Below are 23,790 nucleotides of genomic sequence, written 5' to 3'. Positions count from 1 at the left end.
TACAGAAACAAACATAGTTATAACGTTTAGGTTTGGGTTTCACTTGCCTTGGTGCTCACAAGTCATCTGATACACCACCTCTGTTGACTTGCTGCCAGCAGCCATTTGTTAATTAGCTTTGTCATCTGAAGTCAGCCTGATTAAGAGATTGTGAGTGGATTGCAGGATTATCACATTCCCATACCCTATCCTCTCTTTTCTTGAGAGCAATTTCCCCTAGACCTTTCCTTGCTGCCCTTAACCAGAGTTCATGCACGGGGTGGAAGCCAGTTGAGAGCACTTCAGATGCACACCTTCCCATCAACCTCAGCTTCCAAGCACCTGACCACTTGCACGATGGAGGCAGCCCATACACATACTGGAAACTTAAGGGAGGCGGGTGGCACTGTGGTCTAAACCACTGAGCCTCTAGGCCTTGCTGATCAGAAGATCGACAGTGCAAGTCCGCGCAATGGGGTGAGCTCTCGTTGCTCTGTCCCGGCTCCTGCCAACCTAGCAATTCAAAAGCAGACTAGTGCAAGTAGATAAATAGGTACCACTGCAGCAGGAAGGTAAACAGTGTTTCTGTGCACTCTGGTTTCCGTCACGGTGTCCCGTTGTGCCAGAAGCGGTCTAGTCATGCTGGCCACATGACCACGAAAGCTGTCTGTGGACAAACGCCGGCTCCCTCGGCCTGGAATCGAGATGAGTGCCCCACCCCACAGTTGCCTTTGACTGGACTTAATCGTCCAGGGGTCCTTTACCTTTCTACCTGCACTGGAAACTTGCAGAAGAGGGCAGGTTTTGAGCTCTGAACAAAGATCATGAAGAAGAAACACAGGATATTTGCATCTAACTGATGTTCTTTCACTGGTCCTCTGGTCACAAGCCACGCTGGTCTTCTTCACCACAATGCAAATGTTTATCTTTTATTTGCCGCAGTCTACAAGGGAGTGAGGGACGCGTGTGGCGCTGTGGGTTAAACCACAGAGCCTAGGACTTGCCGATCAGAAGGCCGGCAGTTCAAATCCCTGCGACGGGGTGAGCTCCCGTTGCTCGGTCCCTGCTCCTGTCAACCTAGCAGTTTGAAAGCACGTCAAAGTGCAAGTAGATAAATAGGTACTGCTCTGGCGGGAAGGTAAACGGCGTTTCTGTGCGCTGCTCTGGTTCACCAGAAGCGGCTTAGTCATGCTGGCCACATGACCCAGAAGCTGTACGCCGGCTCCCTCGGCCAATGAGCACAAGCGAGATGAACACTGTAACCCCAGAGTCGGTCACGAATGGACCTAATCGTCAGGGGTCCCTTTACCTTTACAGGGGAGTGAAGAGAGAGCTTTGGCCCCACTCTTGAGACTAGCCAGAGCATGTGGTTTCCTGGCTCTTCTAAGCTCTAATACTTTCCAAAATGCTGTTCTGCACAGACTCACATCTCATATATGTGACTTCACAGAGATCACATACTGTTGTTAAACTATGGAATTTGTTCTCACAAGAGGGAGTGATGTCCACTTAAAAGAAGATTAGGCAGGATAAGGCTACCAATGGCTACTAGCTGTGCTGGCTTTGTTCCACCTGTACTGCTAGAGACTATATGTCTCTGAATCATTGTTACTCTGCGGGGAGTGCTTCCCACAAGCATCTTGTCAGCCACTGTGACCAGAAGACGTGCAAGTAGATCAGTCACTGGCTGACCCAACAGGCCCTTCTTATGGCCATTTGAAGACTGTCAGCTACAGCTAAGCAACCTGTATTTTTCTAGTGAGCAACTTCAATATTGGGTGGTTCTGCTAGAGGCTGCTGCAGTGGAGGATGCAAGTTCGAGAGCTGGCATGAGGAACCCTTTGAAAGTGAAAATATGAAATGTTTCACTTTATATGCCTTCTTTGCCTCAGTCTTCTCCGATAAAGAAAACAATGCCCGACCTGAAGAATTTGGAGCAAATGATTCAGCAGAGGAAACACAGCCCAGAATAACTAAGGAGATAGTACAAGAATACTTGGCTAGTTTAGATGTATTCAAGTCTCCAGGGCCAGATGAAGTGCATCCAAGAGTATTAAAAGAACTGGCAGATGTGATCTCAGAACCACTGGCAGTCATCTTTGAGAATTCCTGGAGAACAGGCGAAGTCCCGGCAGACTGGAGGAGGGCAAATGGTGTCCCTATTTTCAAAAAGGGGAAAAGAGAGGACCCAAATAATTACCGCCCAGTCAGTCTGACATCAATACCAGGGAAGATTCTGGAGCAGATCATTAAGCAAACAGTCTGTGAGCACCTAGAAAGGAATGCTGTGATAACCAATAGTCAGCATGGATTTCTGAAAAATAAGTCATGTCAGACCAACCTGATCTCGTTTTTTGACACAATTACAAGCCTGGTAGATGAAGGGAACGCAGTGGATGTAGCCTACCTTGATTTCAGCAAGGCATTTGACAAGGTGCCCATGATATTCTTGTAAAGAAGCTGGTAAAATGCGGTCTTGACTATGCTACCACTCAGTGGATTTGTAACTGGCTGACTGACCGAACACAAAGGGTGCTCATCAATGGTTCCTCTTCATCCTGGAGAAGAGTGACTAGTGGGATGCCACAGGGTTCTGTCTTGGGCCCGGTCTTATTCAACATCTTTATCAACGACTTGGATGATGGACTCAAGGGCATCCTGATCAAATTTGCAGATGACACCAAACTGGGAGGGGTGGCTAACAGCCCAGAGGACAGGATCACACTTCAAAACGACCTTGACAGATTAGAGAACTGGACCAAAACAAACAAGATGAATTTTAACAGGGAGAAATGTAAAGTATTGCACTCGGGCAAAAAAAAGGAGAGGCACAAATACAAGATGGGTGACACCTGGCTTGAGAGCAGTACATGTGAAAAGGATCTAGGAGTCTTGGTTGACCACAAACTTGACATGAGCCACGCGGCAGCTAAAAAAGCCAATGCAATTCTGGGCTGAATCAATAGGAGTATAGCATCTAGATCAAGGGAAGTAATAGTGCCACTGTATTCTGCTCTGGTCAGACCTCACCTGGAGTACTGTGTCCAGTTCTGGGCACCACAGTTCAAGAAGGACACTGACAAACTGGAACGTGTCCAGAGGAGGGCAACCAAAATGGTCAAAGGCCTGGAAACGATGCCTTATGAGGAACGGCTAAGGGAGCTGGGCATGTTTAGCCTGGAGAAGAGGAGGTTAAGGGGTGATATGATAGCCATGTTCAAATATATAAAAGGATGTCACATAGAGGAGGGAGAAAGGTTGTTTTCTGCTGCTCCAGAGAAGCGGACACAGAGCAATGGCTCCAAACTACACGAAAGAAGATTCCACCTAAAGATTAGGAAGAACTTCCTGACAGTAAGAGCTGTTTGACAGTGGAATTTGCTGCCAAGGAGTGTGTTGGAGTCTCCTTCTTTGGAGGTCTTTAAGCAGAGGCTTGACAACCATATGTCAGGAGTGCTCTGATGGTGTTTCCTGCTTGGCAGGGGGTTGGACTCGATGGCCCTTGTGGTCTCTTCCAACTCTATGATTCTATGATTCTATGATTTTCCTTACTTTATTTTCTTTATTGAATTTGCATACCACCCTTCATCTAAAGATCTCGCGAAGGTTCACAGCATAAAAATATAAAATAAGAACACAAAATACATAATAAAAGCAAGAAGAGAACCAGCAAATAACTCCCCCTCCCACAAACACATTTAATAATAATAATAATAATATCCGGCAGAATTCGTGACCAGGGGAAAGAGACAGTGGAAGAAGATTGGAAGAAATTCAAGATATATCTTAAAAATTATTGCAAAATTGAGGAGTGTTAGATGTCAGGGAATAAGAAATAGAGAATTGCAGCTGTAACTAATAAGTTAAAGAAAAAGGAATGTAATGAAAGTGAATTAAATAATTAATTATTGGAGAATTGCTAAAAAAATGTTAAAAATAAGGATGCAGTAAAAGGGAGGTATGGGGAAGTCGGAGAAACAAGGGGTATGAAAACAGGATTATGAAATTATACATGTTTTATATGTTTTTGTTTGTGTATGTGAATGTGTTGTTTGTTTTTATTTGTGTTGGAAAACCAATAAAAATTATTTTAATAATAATAATAATAATAATAATAATAATAATAATAATAATAATAATAATTTATTTATACCCCGCCCACTCTGGACGGCTTCCAACAAAATATTAAACAGGGCTGCCTTCAGATGTCTTCTAAAAATCTGGTAGTTGTTTTTTCCATTGACATCTGATGGGAGGGCGTTCCACAGGACAGGCGCCACTACCAAGAAGGCCCTCTGCCTAGTTCCACGTAACTTTGCTTCTCGCAGTGAGGGAACCGCCGGAAGGCCCTTGGCGCTGGACCTCAGTTTCTGGGCTGAACGATGGGGGTGGAGACGCTCCTTCAGGTATACAGGACCGAAGCCATTTAGGGCTTTAAAGGTCAACACCAACACTTTGAAATGTGCTCGGAAACGTACTGGGAGCCAATGTAGGTCTTTCAAGGTGTTATGTGGTCTCGGCGGCCGCTCCCAGTCACCAGTCTAGCTGCTGCATTCTGGATGAGTTGTAGTTTCCGAGTCACCTTCAAAGGTAGCCCCACGTAGAGCGCATTGCAGTAGTCCAAGCGGGAGATAACCAGAGCATGCACCACTCTGGCGAGACAGTCCGCAGGCAGGTAGGGTCTCAGCCTGCGTACCAGATGGAGCTGGTAAATAGAATGTTGATCAGCCAACCTAAACCTGGCTTTGAAAGAACGTGCGTTCCTGGATGACACCGCTGTTACTCCTGGAGCAGGGCGGAGTCACTGTCATTGCCAGAGAGGAACAAAGGCATGTTGTTGAACAACTAAAACAGAAGGTCTGAATATCAGGCATGTCACTTTCAAACATACTTTCATTCCATCCATTTCTGCGATAAAGGTAACTACTGCAAACAACAAAGCACATAAATTGTCCTTTCTTTTTAATGAGCGCTCCCTGGATCCTTGATGACAGTTTCACTTTTCCTTAGCTTTTGTTTGATTAAATGGAATGTGTCACTCAGCCTAGAATCAACCATTTGGTTCTGCACTATTGCATTCGGTATTCTTTGATGCACATAAAGGGCCTTTTCTTAAATGGGGACTGGTGATGTGTAGTGGGTGTGAATCATTTTTTTAAAAAATGATAATAATGTGGACTTCAGTAATGACAACAAAGATGACCAGAGGTGAAGGAGGAATTTGTTCACTTAGTCCAGTTGATTAGATGTGTAGAAGAAAGTACTGACGCACGATTGTCTTTAGTAAAAAGAGGAAGAAAGTACTGTAAGTCTCTCTCCTGTACATAACTATTAAAGGCACAGAAAGCAATCAAAGTCGTTTCTGATTTTGCCTGCCCCCATGTGTTACTTCACAGGCCTTTGAAGGCATTGCATTTTAAAATGTAAAATATTTGGGCCAAGTCTCCCTAAGGCATCGACGTATTATAGTTACATTAGCCTTTTTAGCAGACTCGCATTTGGCTTTTCGTCTACCAAAGCCCCCAGATAGGACCGAAAACAATCGTTTCAAGTTACAAGAGATTCCCACTAACATTAGGAACAACTTTATGCTAGTAAGAGCTGTTAGACACTGGAATGGACTTCCATGGAAGGTGGTGGACTCAACATCTTTGGAGGCTTTTAAGCAGGGGTTGAATGGCCACCTGTCGTATACGATCTAGTTGTGGTTGCCTGCATTCCAACTCCACAATCTATGATTCTGTTACCTTTTCCACATGTGATCCTGTCAAGCCATGTGCCACGAATCCTGTGTGCATCTGATTTCTCCTGCCTAAATGCAGAACTTTACATTCATCCCCAATGAAATCTGTTTGGTTGTCAATACCACATTCAGTCCTTTTTCCAAGCACAATTCAAAGTGTTGGTGCTGACCTTTAAAGCCCTTAATGGCCTCAGTCCAGTATACCTGAAGGAGCGTCTCCACCCCCATCTTTCTGCCCAGACACTGAGGTCCAGCGCAGAGGGCCTTCTGGCTGTTCCCTCACTGCAAGAAGCCAAGTTACTGGGAACAAGGCAGAGGGCCTTCTCGGTAGTGGCACCCACCCTCCCACCAGATGTCAAAGAGAAGAAAAACTACCAGACTTTTAAAACACATTTGAAGGCAGCCCTGTTTAGGGAAGCTTTTAATGTTTAACAGACTGTATTTTAATACTTTGTTGGAAGCCGCCCAGAGTGGCTGGGGAGACCCAGCCAGATGGGTGGGGTATAAATAATAAATTTATTATCATTATCATTATTATTTTCTACAATATTATCTACCCCTTATCTAGTCATCTATTCCAGCATCCATTTTTCCACCATGGCCTGCCAGAGATGCGTTTGGGTAGCCCACTGGCAGGACACAAAAACAATAGCCATCTCCAGCTGTTGTTCTCTGTCGTGCTCCCTATGGATCCCAGAGGTACCATTTAATCATCATGACTTATAGCCATTGACAGCCTTAATCTCTATAAATTTGTCTAACCCCCCTTTATAGTCATTTAAGCTAATGGCTATTTAGTTTCATTAGATGAATCTGGGTTCTAGTTTAATCAAAGTGAGAGAAACTCTTTTTACTTAATCCACGCCAGGGGATTGTATGTTACTTTAAAAACCTATCATGTCCCCACTTTCTTTTTCGAAACTAACTGTAAAAAAAGGTCTCCATCAGTTTCACCTTTCAGGGGAGTTGCTGCTGGTCACTGGTAATTATGGTATCCCCTTTCTGCACTGTTTCCAGCTCTACAACATCTATTTTGAAGTGTGGTGGCTGAAATGTATACAGCATTCCAAGTATGGTTGCATCATAATTGTTTGCGCTGCTAACAGTATTTTGGGCAGCACACTTTCTAAACACATTTTGCATTTTCCCTGTGTTTTTCGAGTTGAGTACCACCTTAAAAGTTAGGGGAGGGGGAAGACTTAAGCATAGTTGCTTTGAACAGATACCAGCATTCCAAGCTGATGTTCTGTACATAATTAGTAGTGATTGATAAAAGAAAACTCACACCTGCAGCTCCTTTCTTTGCAAAGTCCAAATGAGCTCAAAAGTAGCTTCAACGTGTGGAGCACAGTGAAGAAAATAATTTTCTTCCTGTTTCAAGATTTGGCACATCATGCCCCTCTCTCCATTCCCTCCAAATCAGGATTATGCTTTGCTTATCTTAAGAAGCGGCTTAGCACTATAATGTTCATTTGGAGGTTAAATCCTTGAATTGCATCTCAGGAGATTTATGACACTAGGCTGTGTTCCCACCCTCACCCAAGCAGTCCTGCTTCCTGGAGCTGTATGATGATCACCAAATTGCTCAGGGAAACATGAGCTGAATTGTTGGAAGGGACCCGGGTTAAACCACAGAGCCTAGGACTTGCTGATCAGAAGGTCGGCGGTTCGAATCCCCGTGACGGGGTGAGCTCCCGTTGCTCGGTCCCTGCTCCTGCCAACCTAGCAGTTTGAAAGCACGTCAAAGTGCAAGTAGATAAATAGGTACCGCTCTGGTGGGAAGGTAAACGGCATTTCCGTGTGCTGCTGTGGTTCGTCAGAAGTGGCTTAGTCATGCTGGCCACATGACCCAGAAGCTGTACGCTGGCTCCCTTGGCCAATAAAGCAAGATGAGCGCCGCAACCCCAGAATCGGCCACGACTGGACTTAATGGTCAGGGGTCCCTTTACCTTTACCTTTACCTGGTGTGATGGCCTGGAACTCGGGCTCGGACTCAGAACCAGAGGAGTCTCAGTCCGCACTGGATCCTTTGCCTCAGACGGCAGCTGACCAAGTCTGGGGCCTGATCCTGAAGAGCCCCAGTCTGCACAGGTTCCCCTGCAACAAGCACCAGCTGGGCCGAGTCAGGGGCCTGAGCCTGCCCTGGCTCCAGATGCGGGGATTACCTCGTTGTCTTCAAGATTACCTCGTTGTCTTCAGCTGGGCAATCACTTACAGCTGCTCCACTACCAGTTGGGTCAGAAGAGGCTGAGGCAGCCTCTGGGTCTAGTAACCCACCAACATCTCCTGAGCTGCAGAGACTAAGGTCTGAGAGAAGGAGAGACCTGAGTACTCGCAGGAGGAGTGCTCGCCTTCAAGCGAGACAGGGAGGTGAGTCACTGGGGGATCAGGACCAGCCGTTACCCCGACAAAGATAAAAGGCTGTCAGACCCTGTCCCAGGTTGCGGGAGCAACATTGCTGTTTGCTAGAACCTGCCTGAGACCCTGCACCCGACGTAGCCTGGTTTCCTGCCTGGGCCCTGTCGGACTGACTCCTCCCGGAATCCTTGGATTCGGAACCGGACCTGGACCGCGTGGCTTGGGTTAACCCCCGGGCCCAGCACACCCTGAGGGTCATCCGGTCCAATCCTTTGCAATGCAGGAATCTCAGCTAAAGCATCCATAACAGAGGTCCACTCAGCCTCTGCTTAAAAACCTCAAATGAGGGAGAGTCCTCCACCTTCTCATTATGGTTGAAAAATTAACTCGTAATAGTAACAAAACTGAATTGACCGTATGTGCCACAAAGGGCATAGTACCCAAGTCCACCATTGACTTTAGTCCTGTATGAAACAGCAAAACTTAAATATAAGCTTCTCCATGCCACAGAAAATACTCTATTCTGCGAGATCAAGTTGCTGTTGACATTTCTGTCAGAGACTAGTAATGTTGTAGTCACGTGATCCAATGGTTAATTGAGCAGGGAGAGACATGGAGAAAAGTTCTTTTTGAGGTTGGCTGGCCTGGGTGACTGAGCACCCAGTGATGCTCAAGGCTGGGTTTGGATTGAGACCATAGCTGTCAACTTTTCCCTTTTCTTGCGAGGAATCCTATTCGGAACAAGGGAATTTCCCTTTTAAAAAGGGAAGAGTTGACAGCTATGATTGAGACCCAGGTTTTTCTGGTTCAGAGGAAATGAGAAAGGGAAGCATATTTATCACTACAAAAATACAAGAGAGAAAACGACTGTTTTTATCAGAAAGTGTTACATCCTATTGGCGCTTGATATATTTTAGAAACTTTTTTTTTTTAATGAAAGGAACCCATGAGGGAAAATCAGTGATTATTTTATGACATGCCTCCAAACCCCATATCTGCTTGTGTGTGTGGAAATGCTCAGAACAGATTTTAGGGGTGTGGTGGGACCATGTGGGGAGAGGACGGAGTTGCGTTGCACAGCCAAAAGTCCTCCCACTAGCAGACTTTCTTCATTGAATACTGCCCATTGTATTGTATCTTTTTCTGGAGGAATTTCAGCAGTTACAATGATAATGCCACCAAAAACAATCTTTATTTTGATATCTGCTAATCAAAATATTGATCCAATAATTACAACAATGTACTGTACACTGAAGTGCATCTGGAATAACAAATAAACAAGGCTAAAAGCCAGAATTTATATGATGATAGGAGATCTCCAAGTCCTGTTTTTAGCGCTGTTTTGTATAGTAAACGGTTTAAACTGGGTTATAGACTGCATAGCTTATAGCAAAGCTTGAACAAAATATATTGAGAACACCTTTATATGAGATACTATGGGGGGCTGCAACAGTCAGTTAAATATAACTTATTTTCACAGTTTGGATTCTGGGAAAAAATCATTTAAACCTAGTCCTTCACTTCTGGAATTTATCTTGGATAAAATAAAAGAGGCGAGACATCTACAAGATTTCAAACATGGAAAGCATCAAACTTTTTAGAATACAAGATCTGGTATATCAAAGGGTTCATGATTTCTTACTCAGAAATTAAGAGGAGACTACAAGGCAGGAATCCCCCACAGTTTCATTATTTTCAAATCCAATCTTGTTTGCATTGACATTTTAGATCATGTGAACAAATACGAGTGAACCTAATTTGAAATGTAAAGAATGAAAAAATAAAAAACAGACATTAGCAAAAGTTCAGCTTGGAGCCTGAGCAAGTAAGAGTCTGCATGGCTAAATAGGCTCAATAGTATAAGGGAAAGCAACCCAGTGGATATGTGGAAACGTCTTCAGAAAACATTGCACAGGTTTTCCCCTAAATATGGCAAATCGGGTCCTCCCTTAAAGAGGGCACGTACTGCAACGAGACCTGGAAACCGACACCCTATGTTGTGGGCGGGTACGATTGGTCAGCCACAATACCCGATTGGTAGGTCCCTCGTAGCTGCGTGCAATCTGGCCAATGGGACGCAGTCCAAATGTTTCAAGGGTCCTATTTGTGCCCATGCACGTGACCCAGAGCTTCCTCTTTCGGCTCGTACATTTGGAACACCCGCCCACCTCTCCCTACTTTTCTTTGCGCTTGACCTTGCTATGCCGTCGTCTGTCGTTGGGAATTTTCCCCACTTGGCTGATTGGCTGTTGCCATTTGGGTTTCACCTGCCGCGTAGCAAATCGTCACTACTTGTAAGGTTGCCGATAGGCTCTGGTTCAGGTGATAGGGATGGGAGAACACTCTTGCAATCCCTATGGTGAAGGGTATTCCGTTAAAGGAATCCAGGGACTCGATGGTTTGGTCAACCCCTGAGAGGGGGTTGTGCCCGTGCCTGAGTCCAGGGGGACATTTGGGTGGTGGAGATAGCCTGTTCCCAGCTTTCCGCTTATCCAGGTGTTCACCCCTGGCTGACCTATGCTGGAACCCTGGGTCAGCGCTACCTGCAACGGTGCAGGGAGCTAGTCGAACCAGAGCCTATGCAACCAGTCACTTTCTGTAATCAATAAAGTTGTGGCCTAAATTCTGCCAAAAACCAAAACCAAAATTTGAGTCAAGTGTCAAAAAGAGACAGGCGATTCCCACCCACTCCAGTACGTGGCACAAATGCAGTTTGGCAAAACTATTGGAGGAAAATAGGAAATAATCTTAGCTTGAGTCTTTGAAATTCCATAACATCAGGATTTCCGCAACTTCGTCTTAGACCATAATGCCAGTGCAGTAGAGCTGGTTTAAATCTCTTAAAATTTAAATGTTTGGGGATAGTTGTCTACCATGATTATAATTTTGAAGAATCAGCTACATGTGAAATAAAGTCCTCCATAGATGCTCACTCTAGAGCAGGGGTGGGGAATCAGTGGCTCTCTTTTTTTGCATCGTAGGGGGTTGGACTACATGACCCTCGGGGTCCCTTCCAACTCTACAATTCTATAGAATCATAGAATCATAGTTGGAAGAGACCACAAGGGCCATCGAGTCCAACCCCCTGCCAAGCAGGAAACACCATCAGAGCACTCCTGACATATGGCTGTCAAGCCTCTGCTTAAAGACCTCCAAAGAAGGAGACTCCACCACACTCCTTGGCAGCAAATTCCACTGTCAAACAGCTCTTACTGTCAGGAAGTTCTTCCTAATGTTTAGGTGGAATCTTCTTTCTTGTAGTTTGGAACCATTGCTCCGTGTCCACTTCTCTGGAGCAGCAGAAAACAACCTTTCTCCCTCCTCTATGTGACATCCTTTTATATATTTGAACATGGCTATCATATCACCCCTTAACCTCCTCTTCTCCAGGCTAAACATGCCCAGCTCCCTTAGCCATTCCTCATAAGGCATCGTTTCCAGGCCTTTGACCATTTTGGTTGCCCTCCTCTGGACACGTTCCAGTTTGTCAGTGTCCTTCTTGAACTGTGGTGCCCAGAACTGGACACAGTACTCCAGGTGAGTACTATGATTCCACGTTGTTCTTCTACAACTCCCATTGCCCCTGCTTCTTTAAGTTGCTTCTTAACAAATAAATCTTGATGCTTGTATTCCAAGGACCGTCAGCAACTGATGATGTTTACATTTGATAAAGCTCCTGGATGCGACTGACAAACATGCCGTAGGTCAATGTGCCTGAAAAAAACAGATTGATGACATCCTGTAGATTTTTAAAATTATTATTCTGTAAAACATCGTTCTTTTGCCAGTTGTTTAAACAGCAACAGACTTTTTTCTTCACGTGCTCACAATTTCCCATCAAAATCCGCAATGCTAACCTGAAGCTATAGCAGATACGATCGAATTCCATAGTCTTGGAAGAAGCTTCTGATAAGATTTTTCAGTAGCAGATGAAAATAGCCAGGAATTTCTTTTGAACATTGTTGTGGTTTCTTTGCATGGGGCTTATTAAAGGCTTGGCTTTTTTATGACTATACTGAGCGACAACCTGAAAGCTGGGGAGTAATGCAGTCCAGAATTTACCTAGATACTTAGCCAGCCTTTGTTGTTGTAATGACCATGTGATACTTTAAAGACTGACTTTTAGAAGTCTTGATTTATGTTCCTTATTAATCTGAAAAGTATGTGTGGGGCATAAAATTTGTTTCACATTTTCTTCAGATGCAAATGAAATCCTTTCCTTCTGATCCAAGAAGTTTCACTACAAAGAAGCAGCTTGGTGACCTTATCTGATTCTGATCAAAGGGCAATTTTCTTTGTACTGAAGAGAAACAAAAATAATATTCATTAAGCCATTCTCTAATTGCAGCTGGATAGCAGTTGTTCTGAATTACCTAATAATAATAATTAAAAAAAAACTCTGGATCCCTTTGATGTAATGTTAATAGTCAGTGGATGGCGATGTGCATTAAAGTCTCTTTATTGTTCACTGACATTTAGGTCAAATCAATAGACAGCCTTGAGCAAACCACATACTGGTTTCCATATGAGAATGGTCAACCCCATACTCACCAGACTGACAGATGGGAAGGTTATCTTACCCCCAGCCACACTGTCCAGTGCTGAAAGGGATTACCTGCATCAGATGCACATCACAGCTATATGTACAGTGATGGGGGAAAGTATTTGACCCCCTGCTAAATTTGCCCATTTGCCCTCCGACGAAGAAATGACCAGTCCATAATTTTAATGGTAGGTTTATTGTAGCTGCGAGAGACAGAATAACAACAGGAAGATACCAGCTAGCCTGACCTCTGACTGGCTGATGGGGGATCAAATACTTATTTCACTGATTATAATGCGCATCAATCTCTGACTTTTGTCTTCTGGGTTTCTGGGGGTTTCCTGTTGTTATTCTGTCTCTCGCAGCTACAATAAACCTACCATTCAAATTATGGACTGGCCATTTCTTCGTCAGAGGGCAAACGGGCAAATTTAGCAGGGGGTCAAATACTTTCCCACCGCACTGTAGCATTCTTGGAGAATCTATGAGTGGTCCCAGTTAGGATGCAAATACAGTGGTACCTCAGGTTACATACGCTTCAGGTTACAGACTCCGCTAACCCAGAAATATTACCTCGGGTTAAGAACTTTGCTTCAGGATGAGAACAGAAATCGTGCTCCGGCGGTGCGGCAGCAGCAGGAGGCCCCATTAGGTAAAGTGTTGCTTCAGGTTAAGAACAGTTTCAGGTTAAGAACAGACCTCTGGAACGAATTAAGTACTTAACCCGAGGTACCACTGTACACATTCCACTCTCTAGAAGGGCAGCCAGCCGATGGGTCCAGAAGCACAGCATTCTGTAATGCGAGGGGCTCTTGATCCTTAAAACAGATCTGCAAGCCTGCCTTTGTGTGTAGATCTCACACTGAATTGGGATGTAACCTGTTAAGAGGGAGTTACAGCTGTTGGCTGGAAAGTGACAAACAAGGCAATGACTGGTTGCATGTTGCTGTGGATTGTGTGAGGATGGTCTACATGGGCTCTCAAAAGAGGCCTGAAAACACACACACACACACACACACACACACACACACACACACCAAGGAACATGACAATGGCGTTCTAGTTTGTGGTAAAGTGGCCATGCATGGGAACAGCTGTAAAAGCAACTGCCATTTCTCAATGGCCATATTGCTTTGTTATCACCAATTTTACCTCCATCCATGTTACAACTATGTTACAACATGTTACTACAATGTCATTGAGCATAAAGTTATGCACACTGGGACCAAACCAAAGAAAATCTAAAGTTCACATCTTGTGGGGTCTGACCTGGTGGTTCAGGAATGAGACCTTGGAGTCATGGCAGATAATTTGAAGATGCTGAACCAGTGTGCATAACCTGTGAAAAAGAACACATCCATGCTACGGCTAATTAGGAAAGAGATAAAACTGCCAATATCCCGCTCTGTGATGCAAGTGTGCTTGGAGTACTGTGTACAACTCTGGCCTCCTTCCCTCAAGAAAGACATTGTGGCAGTGGAAAATGCTCAGAAAAAGGCAGTCATAATGATCAAGGGGATGGAGAACTCCTCTATGAGGAGAAGTTACAACATTTTTTGGGGAAGGGGTTAGTTGAGAGAAAAAGTGAGCCTGAGGTGACATAATCAAGGTTTATAAAATTATGCATGCTGTGGAGAAAGGGAGTAGGGTCACCTCTCTCACAACAAACACTTTTGACATCAACTTCCTAAGGAGGTTTCGGTGAGACCCCAGGAAAATTTTGGAGGCTGATAAACGGCAGCCTGGCAAATATTTAGTCTTTCATCTAGTGGTGGCGCAGAAGGGTACATGAGAGGAGTACACTCTGCTGTGGCCTGGTCTCCCTTCCCCAGGAAAGCATGGGCCCACTGAGGGCTGCAATGTCTTTCTACATCACTCTCACTCTCTGTCTCTCTCTCACACACACACTCACATATTGTTGTTGTAGTTTAGTCGTGTCCGACTCTTCGTGACTCCATGGATCAGAGCACGCCAGGCACTCCTGTCTTCCACTGCCTCCCGCAGTTTGGTCAAACTCATGCTGGTAGCTTCGAGAACACCATCCAACCATCTCGTCCTCTGTCGTCCCCTTCTCCTTGTGCCCTCCATCTTTCCCAACATCAGGGTCTTCTCCAGGGAGTCTTCTCTTCTCATGAGGTGGCCAAAGTCTTGGAGCCTCAGCTTCAGGATCTGTCCTTCCAGTGAGCACTCAGGGCTGATTTCCTTCTGAATGGATAGGTTTGATCTTCTTGCAGTCCTTGGGACTCTCAAAAGTCTCACATATACAAAAAGGTAAAAGACCCATGGACGGTTAAGTTTGACTATGGGTTGTGGCACTCATCTCACCTTCAGGCCCCGAGGGAGCCGGCGTTTGACCTCAGACAGCTTTCTGAGTCATGTGGCCAGCATGACTAAGCCGCTTCTGGTGCAACGGGACACTGTGACGAGTGCCAGGGCACATGGAAACACCATTTACCTTTCCGCTACAGCGGTACCTATTTATCTACTTGCACTGATGTGCTTTTGAACTGTTAGGTTGGCAGGAGCAGGGACAGAGCAATGGGAGCTCACCCCGTCGCATGGATTCAAACCACTGACCTTCTGATCGGCATACCACATACCTTCCGATCGGTTTAGACCACATATGCACCCCCCCTTCACATGCATCCATTCAGCACATCAGCTGAGGTTGCATTTCAATTGCATTTGCATCCATGTGCCCTCTGGACGAGTTAGTTGAGGTTATCCAGAATGGTGACCTACTGTAATTTGGAAGCAGAAAGAAGTTTTGTGCCTTTTCTCACTCAACTGGATTTTGCTAACTTTCCTTATCTTCTTTATTTCCTTAGCACTGGGACAAATTATGCTATACGTAGATGGGATGAATGGAGTAATCAATCATAATGAAACAATCCAGTGGCTGTACACTCTCATTGGGTCAAAGGTAAGAAGAGTCCCATCTATTGAAGACTTTTAAAGATTTTTCCGTGTGTGTGTAGACAGCTGTGATACACACACACACACGGAGAACGCGCCAATGACTGAAAAATTCCACTAGTTTGATGCTTGCCACAAGCAGAGGAGTACATGTGCAAAGGCAATGCTAATTCCATTTATAGTGGCACATTCCTCTCTCTTTTCAGCTCGTGAAAATAATCCATAGGGCAGTGTATGTGGAATTAGCTTCCTACTACAGAATGGCAGCCCAATGGGACTACATGTTGCTGGTTTGAAAGTGCTGCCTTGGCTACCAGTGAAGTTCCCATGGGAAATGTTAGTACCAGCATACAAGGCATGAATGGGACCCAAGTACCTATAAGGGTGCCTTCCTCGGTACCAGCCATCTCAGTCCCTATAATTGGCAGGCGAGACCTTGGTGGTGGTGCCACCCTTGGGGGCTGCCCGCTTCGCATTGGCCCATGACGGGGCCTTCTTAGTGGCAGTGAAATGCCCTCCTATCTCCCTCATTATTGGCTTTTGGGAGGAATTTAAAAACATTCCTGTTTGCCCAGGCTGTTCATGGCCCAAAAGCACTGTTCTTGGCAACCTTAAAATCACTGGTTGAGAGAATGTTTTAAAGGTTTTTTAGAATGTATGGGTTTTAGGTGGGGGGGGAGGGGGTTCCCATTTTTGGCTTTGTTGGGAGGTAAAAGGTAAAGGTAAAGGTACCCCTGCCCGTAGGGGCCAGTCTTGACAGTCTCTGGGGTTGTGCGCCCATCTCACTTAAGAGGCCAGGGGCCAGCGCTGTCCGGAGACACTTCCGGGTCACGTGGCCAGCGTGACATCGCTGCTCTGGCGAGCCAGAGCGGCACACGGAAACGCCGTTTACCTTCCCGCTGGTAAGCGGTCCCTATTTATCTACTTGCACCCGGAGGTGCTTTCGAACTGCTAGGTTGGCAGGCGCTGGGACCGAGCAGCAGGAGCGCACCCCGCCGCAGGGATTCGAACCGCCGACCTTTCGATCGGCAAGTCCTAGGCACTGAGGCTTTAACCCACAGCGCAACCTGCGTCCCTGCGTTGTTGGGAGGTATGGCGGAATAAATAAATAAACAAACTACACATGCTGCCTCAGTGCCAAACATACAAATCCCTTTAGTGAACAAAAGGATGGTTCTTGCTGTAGTTAAGGAGGCATTAAAAAAAACAACAACCCACATATAGCCTGTGAAGTATTGAGGGAAAATCTAATCAAGATGTTTTATAGACAAAAACAGATCTGTGCTGGAGGTGTGGTAAAATGAAGGGGACACTTATACACGTATGGTGGACCTGTGAAAAAATCAAAAGCTTCTGGAACATAGTACATGACGAGCTTAAAAAAATGTTTAAGTATAACTTTATGAAAAATACAGAAGCTTTTCTACTAGGGATAACGGACGCAGGTATAGCAAGAGAAGATCAGAAAATATTCCTCTAATGCCACAGGAGTGGCAATGATCCTAATTGCTAAAAACTGGAAAAAAGAAACTGTGCCAACAAAAAAGGAATGGCAAGACAAACTGTTAGAGTATATCGAACTGGCTAGATTAACAGAGATCATACTAGACAAGAGTTTCAAAAAGCATGGGGGAAATGCAGGGAACACTTCACAAAACAGTGCCCTAAAATTCATACCTGGACTTGTTTCGATTAACGTCTGCAGGAGACTTTGTGGATATTTAAGTTATAATTAGAAAAATCTCAATAATTATTCATAAAGGAAACAGTTTATAAGAAGCAAATAAGGAGGCCAGATACAGGATAAAGGAAGTCTTTTATTTGGTTGTTTGTATTGTTGTATGTTATGCTTATTGTATGTTATGTTCACGTTTAATGAGGGTAGATTTCTGTGTTGGGGGGTGGGGGGTTTATGTTATGTTGTAAATAAAATTTCCAATAAAAAATAAAAAACTCCACAAACACTCTTAATATATGCTGCCAATTGGAAGAAGTGCAGTAGTCTTGAATATTAACTCAGAGCAGACCTTTCTCCTTACTAAGAATCTTTCATATGCGCACAAACACATATGGTGTAAAGTGAATAAAAGGAAGAGACATATCTCAGAGATGCCGGAAACGATTACTGTTTAATATTATATACTTTTATTCTAATGCTTTATGCCCCCATCTGTCAAATACATTATTAGGGCAACTTGCCAAGGAAATAATTTCCGCAGAAGGAAGTAAGGCCTCAACTCTCTGAGGTGCCATTTTTTTATCACCTTTATAGCCTCTATATGTGCCAGTCCTGATGCACCAAAATAACTGAACCACGGCAAGGACAGATCAGACCACAGCAACCCTGATTGAGTTTGCTCTTGCTAAGGAATGGTAATACTTCCCAGTGAGGACATTCAAAGCAGCAATCTTAGTACAGGGAAATCCTGGGATGTTTAAATTTCCCTCCTTTGCTATAGAAAACCATCGCATAGCGCCACCTAGCAGAACAACTAAAATATATTGATATGAATAGAACACAGACGCTGCACGTTTTTATACCTAAACACCACACACTCACCCTGAAAAGGTCTGGACAGCATTCATAATTGCTTTATTTAAGACTTCCTAATGCAATATAATTTCCATGCATATATTAAGTATTATTTTTGGGGAGGAAATCTTCAGGTCTTGTAAGTCCTCTCGATCAATAAGAAATGTCTTGAACATTATGCGCATGCATAATATTAAACCTTTTATATTAAGCAATTTTTGGTTTCCCTTATTTGCATGTTCAGAACCAGAAACATCCCCCCTAAATAAATTCACACTTGAGTCAAATTTTGGTTTTGGTTTTTTGGCAGAATTTAGGCCACAGCTTTATTGATTACAGAAAGTGAGTGGTTGCATAGGCTCTGGTTCGACTAGCTCCCTGCCATGCAGGAAGCGCTGACCCAGGGTTCCAGCATAGGTCAGCCAAGGGTGAACACCTGGATAAGCGGAAAGCCAGGAACAGGCTATCTCCGCCACCCAAATGTTCCCCTGGACTCAGGCACAGGCACAGCCCCCTCTCATATAGGGATGGCGAGAGCGTTCTCCCATCCCTATCACCTGAACCAGAGCATCTCTGCAACCTTACAAGTTGTGACGATTTGCTATGCAGCAAGCGAAACCCAAATGGCACCAGCCAATCAGCCAAGTGGGGAAAATTCCTGCCATGCCCCTGTCCCAACGATAGACGACACATGACGGCATAGCAAAGTCAAGCGCAAAGCCCTAAAAGTAGGGAGAGGTGGGCGGGTGTTCCGAATGCACACGCCGAAAGAGGAAGCTCTGGGTCACGTGCATGGGCATAAATAGGTCCCTCGAACTGTTTAGACTGCGTCCCATTGGCCAGATTGCACCCATCTTCGAGGGACCTACCAATTGGGCGTTGTGGCTTACCAACTGAACCCACCCACAACACAGGGTGTCGGTTGTCCAGGTCTCACTGCAATACGTGCCCTCTTTAAGGGAGGACCCAGTTTATCCTCTGCTGTTGTCAACATACTCCCAACTAACGTATTTGCAGAAGAAAGTCAGTAGAGACAAGTATGGTAGCAGGTGAGAAATCACAACCACGTTCTTAGTTATGCACAGTGTGCCACTGAAAAGCTGTGGAGCAGAGAAATAGAAGATAATTGAGTCACGGAATTGTAGAGTGGGAAGGACCCTGGGGGTCATCTAGTCCAACCCCTGCAATGCTGGAATCTCAGCTAAAGGCTTCCATGTCAGATGGCCACCCAACCTCTGCTTGAAAACCTTCAACAAAGGAGAGTCTACCACCTCTTGAGGGAGACATCCGCTGTCAAACAGCTCTTACTATCAGAAACATTATTCCTGTTATTTAGTTGGAATCGTCTTTCTTGAATCCATTGGTTTGAGTTCTACCCTCCAGAGCAGGAGAAAATAAGCTTCCTCCATCTTCCATGTGACAGTTAAATCTCCCAGGTTTCCTGTTCCAAGCTGGACAGGAAGCTTCTTTAAATATTTGGAGACTGTCCCTAAAATTTACATTATATCCTTCTTGTTATCATCATTGCAATCTGTATGTTTGGAATATTGAGAGCAAGTTGAGAGCCTCTCTAACCCCACACCAACATCCAGCGCAGCAGAGTTATTTTTAAAGCCCTCTTAACAGGAGTTAGGTTTTTTTTAAAAAAGTTTATTCCTGTGTTTGTGTAGGTATTAAATTAATGCAGCATAGCTCTGATGACTTCACCCAGAATGAAACATATCAAGGCCTACATATTTTTAGCAAGTTTCTGTCATTATTATTGTGTGGTTGGAAAAATAGGATAAACACTAGGGGGTTTCTCTACATCTGTAGCTGTAGCGTTTGGAAGCTGCCCAAACGGTTTCTGAGCCATTCTGTGTCTTTCGAATTTGACTCAATATTTTGGACCAGTTTAGATCTATTGAAAATGAAACTGGTTTCCCCCCCCCCCAACCTCATTTGCTATAATAGGGAATCTTTCTTTTCACTGAAGTGGGTGAAATTTGTAGGCACAGCAGACTCTCTAGAGTAGATTAAAGCCTGTCAGATTTTAGGCAGGTACATGCAGAATTTTTTGTTCGGGGCCCCTTTAGAATTTGATATTTTAAAGAGAGACAGACAGACAGACAGAAAGACAGAAGGTATCTTATTTTCTGTCAGACTTGGATGCAAGTTGCAGACATGGTCACCTCTTCTAAGGAGATGAAGCCTACTAAATTTTTGTTCTCACTCAAGGGCAGATTTTATGATAATAACTGGTAGGCTAGAAAAAGGGTGTGGATAGCCAGCATCTCATCATGAATTATCCTGTGTGCAAAGAAGCAGCACTTCCTTTTTATATCCGATTCACAGAATGTTGGTTTTTCAATCAACAGTAAGCCAGATTTCCTTGGTGTGGACGTAACTGGGATCTCTCTGGGGTAATGCAAGCCAGGATCTTGGTGTGAAGATGGTGTTCTGTGGGAACTAGGGGAATGTGTATTTGGTCCTAGTAAATGCTCATGGTCCCACTCAATGAAATTAGTTGCTGAGACTAAAAGTCCCTGCATCCACAAAGCCATTGGTGTTTCCTTCTCTCCAGGGCTTCCTCTGTTGGACACAGAGGAGTGAAGAAGTTGGCTGAAATGGGCAGAGGAAAGACAAGCGGTACGCAGGCACAGTCTCCAATTCCTTGCAGGAAGCCCTGGAGAGAAGGAAACACCAATGACTTTGTGGATGCAGGGACTTTTAGTCTCAGCAACTAATTTCATTGAGTGGGACCTACAGGGCATGAGCTGCAGTGCTCATTAGGACTGAAGCACAGGCAAAGCTGCCAAGATCGTGTTTATCTAATAAAAAGTTAACTCCAACTTTGAACTGTGTGATTTACTGATTGGCTTCCTCCTTTACACGGGACGCGGGTGGCGCTGTGGGTAAAACCTCAGTGCCTAGGACTTGCTGATCGCAAGGTCGGCGGTTCGAATCCCTGCGGCGGGGTGAGCTCCCGTCTTTCGGTCCCAGCTCCTGCCCACCTAGCAGTTCGAAAACACCCCTAAGTGCAAGTAGATAAATAGGTACCGCTTTCTAGCGGGAAGGTAAACGGCGTTTCCGTGTGCGGCTCTGGCTCACCAGAGCAGCTTCGTCACGCTGGCCACGTGACCCGGAAGTGTCTCCAGACAGCGCTGGCCCCCGGCCTCTTAAGTGAGATGGGCGCACAACCCTAGAGTCAGACACGACTGGACCTAATGGTCAGGGGTCCCTTTACCTTTACCTTCCTCCTTTACAATGGCATTACAAACCCTTTTTTTTTTTTTTGTAAAGGACTGCAACAATTGTCTGAATTAGGCCATTACAAGAAAGATTCATTTCTTTATTTGGGGAGGGTTTTTAATTTCATGGCGGAGCACAATGCTTCGGATGTATTATGTTTTGAATTCAATCCCTGTTACCTCTCATGTAAACCTGTGGATTGGGTTGGGCCAATCAATGATCTGACTCCAGTAAGTCAACTTAGAATGGTCACAGATTTCCTTCCTGCCATAGTGGTCCTTGTTTTAAAATCCTGGCCTCTCATTTTTAGCTGGTGTCAGGTTGACCAAAGATTGAAAGGACAGCAGTTCTGTGTCAGGGAACTGCCATCGGAGCCAGAGGCGGAGGGAAGGCTCCAGAGCGATGCTGGAGAGGGTCCCAGCAGGGAGAGAGGCAGCCCATCTGCTGGGGAAGGAAATCAACGTAACACCAGGAGAGAAGGGGGGCAGATGGGGGAATCGGAGAAAAGGCTCCAGGACTCTTCACCGGAGACTAGTGGGGAGAGCACGGGTACTCCGCTGCCCACACCCTCCCTGCGCAGAAGACTTCCGCGCAGGGAGAGTAGGAGGAGACTTGGCGTCAAAGAACTTTTTTGCTGGAAGAAGTTTAAGAAACGCCCACTGACGGATTCTGCCAGCGACTGAGACAGCCACGAAGTGAAGGGCTGTCCAGACAGAAAGGGTTCAACCAGGCAACCAAGCCAAGAGTGGCGGCAACTTACGCATGAGCAACCCCCTAGAACCATTACATTCTGTTCGCTGACTCTTAACAGAGGGCCAGCTTGTATTGCATTAAGAAAGCAGCATGTCTGCCAATGTCAGCCTGATGAGTGACAAGCTCTCCTCTCTTTCCTCTTGCAGTTTCGTCTGGTCGTGAAGACAGCACTGAAGTTGCTCCTTGTTTTTGTGGAGTATACAGAATCCAATGCACCACTTCTGATCCAAGCAGTGTCCATAGTGGATGACAAGAGAGGTGAGTTAGAGTACCTGCCTCTAGTTGCGCTTCAAAGGAAATAATGAAATGGTTTGTGGTTTTGCTACCACAAAACAACCCTACAAAAGCAAATCATACTCTCTTTCATGTTCTCAGGAGCAGATTTCAAGTAGAAAACAAAATGCTTGTAGGCCACACCATGGCATAGCTTGGCATAGCTTGGCGGGGGTCAGAGGGGCTGCTAACCAGGGTGCAAAATTTTGGGGAGCTGCAAAATTCCAAAAGAAAAATAAACCACTTTTAGGTTTTTTTAAAAACAACCAAGCAATGTGTAAATTTCATTAAATTAATAATAATAATAAAATAAACAGCCTCCGCTGTCATCTCCCAAGCTGGAGATCTCTCCTTACTGGGAAGACCCTTCCCCATCAGCCTCACTGCCACCCAGCCCTGACAGGAACCATGGGTTAGGCAGTGCAATACTTGCCTTGCCCCGGGTGCTGTCAACCCATGCTATGCCACTGATGCCACAGACATGTGTGAAAGTGTATGAATTGGAAATTTGCCTACAAAATGCATGGCTAATAGTGTCTGGGAAAGGTTATTTATTTATTTATTTATTTCTACATACATACATACACTGCCCATCTGACTGTGTTTCCCCAGCCACTTTGGGCGGCCTCCAACAAAAGATTAAAAATACATTAAAAACACCAGTCATTAAAAACTTCCCTAAACAGGGCTGCCTTCAGATGTCTTCTAAAAGTCAGATGGTTGTTTATCTCTTTGACATCTGATGGGAGGGCGTTCCATAGGGCGGGCACCACTGCCGAGAAGGCCCTCTGCCTGGTTCCCTGTAACTTTTCTTGCAGTGAGGGAGCCGCCAGAAGGCCCTTGGAGCTGGACCTCAGTGTCCAAGTTGAATGTTGATGGGTCCCGCACTCCTCCTGTGTTTTGTAGGTAAAAGCCCCATTGTTTATAGATGCAGAATATGACAACAAAACGTAATACGGGGGACATGTTCTCCTGTCCTTAAATTTTGATTAGTAGGGTATTCTCATTTTTCTCCATTTTAGTGTTTTCCTGATTTGGTAGGTGAGGTTTCAGGCAATCCTCAGAGAAGCAGTTACAGATAGGTAGCCGTGTTGGTCTGCCATAGTCAAAACAAAATAAAAAAATTCCTTCCAGTAGCACCTTAAAGACCAACTAAGTTAGTTCTTGGTATGAGCTTTCGTGTGCATGCACACTTCTTCAGATACACTGAAACAGATGTCACCAGACCCTTCTATATAGTGAGAAGGTGGGGAGGGGTATTACTCAGAAGGGTGGTGGGATTGGGTGATTGGCAGATAGCTGTGATGAGCCAACACTATATAGATGGCCCACTATATAGAAGGGTCTGGTGACTTCTGTTTCAGTGTATCTGAAGAAGTGTGCATGCACACGAAAGCTCATACCAAGAACTAACTTAGTTGGTTTTTAAGGTGCTACTCAGAGAAGCAGTTAGTGTTGGTG

General features: G+C 44.9%; 1 protein-coding gene across 10 annotated transcripts in view; it reads left to right on the top strand.

The window, feature by feature from the left end:
* The window catches only part of FHOD3 (formin homology 2 domain containing 3), a 340,976-nt gene that overhangs the window by 199,794 nt on the left and 117,392 nt on the right, over positions 1-23,790 (top strand). For all 10 annotated transcript variants that reach the window (XM_079949216.1, XM_079949224.1, XM_079949223.1 and 7 more), the window contains exons 6-7: positions 15,452-15,546; positions 22,203-22,314. In XM_079949216.1, the coding sequence (XP_079805342.1) occupies positions 15,452-15,546; positions 22,203-22,314 (207 nt within the window). The remainder of the gene's footprint in view (positions 1-15,451; positions 15,547-22,202; positions 22,315-23,790) is intronic.

The sequence above is a fragment of the Podarcis cretensis genome (genome assembly GCF_951804945.1).
Source record: "Podarcis cretensis genome assembly, chromosome: 13".
Classification (NCBI taxonomy): domain Eukaryota; kingdom Metazoa; phylum Chordata; class Lepidosauria; order Squamata; family Lacertidae; genus Podarcis; species Podarcis cretensis.
Note: the sequence above shows the minus strand (reverse complement) of the source record. Positions and strands in the feature narration are given on the sequence as shown.